At 35.6% G+C, this 3,137-nt stretch overlaps 1 protein-coding gene across 1 annotated transcript; it reads left to right on the forward strand.

Annotated features, from left to right (window-relative positions):
* The first annotated feature begins 428 nt into the window (after positions 1-428).
* On the forward strand, positions 429-2,895 carry LOC136203783 (SPX domain-containing protein 2-like). Its single transcript, XM_065995011.1, has 3 exons — positions 429-844; positions 1,815-1,938; positions 2,315-2,895. The coding sequence occupies exons 1-3, from the start codon at positions 560-562 to the stop codon at positions 2,695-2,697; spliced, it is 792 nt and encodes a 263-aa protein (XP_065851083.1). The 5' UTR covers positions 429-559; the 3' UTR covers positions 2,698-2,895.
* The last annotated feature ends 242 nt before the right edge of the window (positions 2,896-3,137 follow it).

A 3,137-nucleotide genomic window follows, 5' to 3' on the forward strand; every position in this document is an offset into this window, starting at 1 on the left:
TTTGAAAAATCGACTTCCAACCCGGACCGTCGTTTATCGTTCAAACTCAGAGAAATACTTTCCTAAGCCAAAATGTTTGGCTCTAATACCATGTAACCACACAAGGGTTATTTGAAAGTATGTTTTATTATTTTGCTCAAAGATATTACAAAATATATATATATATATATATAATCAACAATTAATTCCTAACTCCTTACTTCCCACCTACTTACTTAAATGCCAACTACTAACATATCTATTTAATACTGTAACAATTCTTATTGTAGAAAACAACTTAATTTGTAATAATCGTAAAGGTCAATTTGACTCTTAACCAAAATAAAAATAAAAAATTCATCAAAATAAATAAATAAATAAATAATTCAAGTATATATAATTTGTCAGAATCTACGAATATTCTCGTTTATTTTCATACTTTTATTCCTCTACTTCTTTATATTATCTACAACATCAACATTGTTCGATCCTTTTTCAGAAGAAGAAAAAAAACGTGTCATCGGAATTTAGCAACGCGAAATTCCTCTCCGGCCGTCTGCCGAGATCTGCTTTTAGAGCCATGAAGTTTTGCAAGAGCCTGAGCGTAGTGATAGAGGATACCTTACCTGATTGGAGAGACCAGTTTTTGTCCTATAAAGAATTAAAGAAACAACTGAAGCTGATTTATCCTATGGACGGAGACAAGCCGGCGAATAAGCGGCCGAGATTCGAGTCAGCCGATGATAAAACAGATGGTGAGGTGACGAAGGAGGTCATCGATTTCGTTAAACTTTTGGAAGATGAGATGGAGAAGTTCAATTCGTTTATCTTTGAAAAAGAAGAGGATTTTGTAATCAAATGGAAGGTAATTTTTCTGGATTCTCTGATTTTGGATTAGATTTATAACTTTTGTCATTTAGATTAGAATATAAGCGACTATATTCGTGAATCCTATGGACATATTATCTTGAATTTTAAATTAGAAGTGGAATTTTACTCTAATTGTAGCAGGATTGTCTTCGTATGTGAAAAAGATTGAGAAAATTTTCCCTAGTTTTTCAATTGTGCTTCAAAGGAAATAGCTGCATCATGTTCCATGGGGGTATTGGAGTTAGGGGAGTCAATTTCAGGTTATGATGTCAAAATCATGTTACCTTATCTATGTGTTCCATATGATCCTTGATGGATGAAGGGGGTGGCTTGAGCAGTCACTAGTGAGTTGCCGGAAACCTCGGAAAACTAGCTGAGCTTTAGTATTTTCAGCAAAAGCATCCAGATAATATCAATTGAGCTAACCATAGATGACTAGAGAACACCCCCAAGCACCCTTGCAGTGAATCCTAAGGGGGACAGGTGGCTTGAGCAGTCACTAGTGAGTTGCCAGAATCGTCCGAAAACTAGCTGCACTTTAGTATTTTTAGCAAAAGCATCCAAATAATATCAATTGAGCAACCATAGATCACTAGAGAACACCCCCAAGCACACTTGTCAGTGAATCCTGGAGCATCATATGGTTATATATGATGTGAATACAAGGACAATGATAATCGTGTCAGTTGGATTGTTTTTTTAAATCGTGTTATTGTGTTGATCGAGATGTCTCTGTAAATCGTGTTATGGTATCAATCCAACTGCTAGTGATTAGAAATCTGAGAGTTATATTGTTGGCTCTGATCAGCTGAATGCATTCAGATACCATTTGATATGTCCTGTTCCTTTGTATATTGAATATTTGCTTTTGTTTCAAATGTTATGTAATTTATGGCTGTGAATAATGTTTCTCAGTGAGAGTGCAAATTGAAATTTCAAGTTTTCTATTTTGTGTTGGAATTCAGGAGTTGCAAGATAGGGTAGAAAAGGCCAAGGATTCAAATGAGTTGATAACAGTGGGGAGAGAGATTGTGGATTTTCATGGAGAGATGGTTTTGTTGGAAAATTACAGTGCTCTTAACTACACAGGTGTGTATAAATAAACTTGATGGGCCGGTTTGATTCGGTTGTTGCTGTTTACTATTTTCTTATTATGCTGTTGGATGTTTGCTGTTGCGGGTAGATGTTAGCTGATTTTTCTTTCAAAATAGCTACAAGCAGCTATATCTTAAATCCTAACCAACGTTCTATGTCGACTGTTTGGAGCAGCAAAAAGGAACTACCAAAAGGAGAACTAAACGGGCACAATCCGTAGAACAACAAAAAAAATTGAAATTTTGTTTCCATTTGATGTAAATAATTTCCACCAGATGAATCTTTTCTATCTTCAATTTGCCTGACATCTCCAAGTTCTTCACTTGTTGTTCCATAGTGTTGGAGTTGAATGTAGAAATTGTTTGTGCAGGACTAGTAAAGATACTAAAGAAATATGACAAACGAAGCGGAGCTCTGATTCGGCTACCATTTATACAAAACGTATTACAGCAACCATTTTTCACAACCCATGTCCTCAACAAGCTAGTAAACGAGTGCGAGACAATGCTCGATCGGCTCTTCTCCAGAAACGAATCATCGAGCTCAAACAGAGAGGAAGAAAAAGGGGGTCCTTCCGAAAACAATGATGGGCCTCCTAAAGTTCCGAAAGAACTTTCGGAGATCGAGTATATGGAGAGTATGTACTTGAAAAGAACTCAATCAGCATTGCAAGTCTCGAAGGAGATAAGAAGTGGAAGTTCAACTGTAAACATGTTTTCATTGCCTCCTTTGCAGAGTAATGCTGCCAAATAGAGTTTTGTTTTCAGTCTTTGTATATCTATTTAGTTCTTCTAACATTTAAGGATGTTTAAACTTATTTAACATGTCTGAAATTGCCCTTTTGTTTTGTTGGGTGATTTAGTAGAATTGGCTGGTGTGAATTGTAACGAGTTGATATTTCTGTTTGTCGGGTTTGGAGGCTTACGTTTCCTCCCTTACCTATTATTGTGCGATATTGACTACCTGACTCTGACTGAGATATAGCAATCAATCACATTTGGTATATGGTTTTTAACGTATAATAATTAATCATATTTGATCAAATTTAGGTAGAAATTAGTGCGTATTTAAGGAGATTCGTTAAATTGCGAATGCTGACCGGGTAGAGAAAAACTGTTGTTTTTTAAGTTGTAAAAGTGGAGAAACAAGCCGCTTTCAGATGTGAAATATTATATGAAAATTGAGGTAACTAA

This window comes from Euphorbia lathyris, chromosome 8 (assembly GCF_963576675.1).
Source record: "Euphorbia lathyris chromosome 8, ddEupLath1.1, whole genome shotgun sequence".
In the NCBI taxonomy this organism is placed as follows: Eukaryota; Viridiplantae; Streptophyta; class Magnoliopsida; order Malpighiales; family Euphorbiaceae; genus Euphorbia; species Euphorbia lathyris.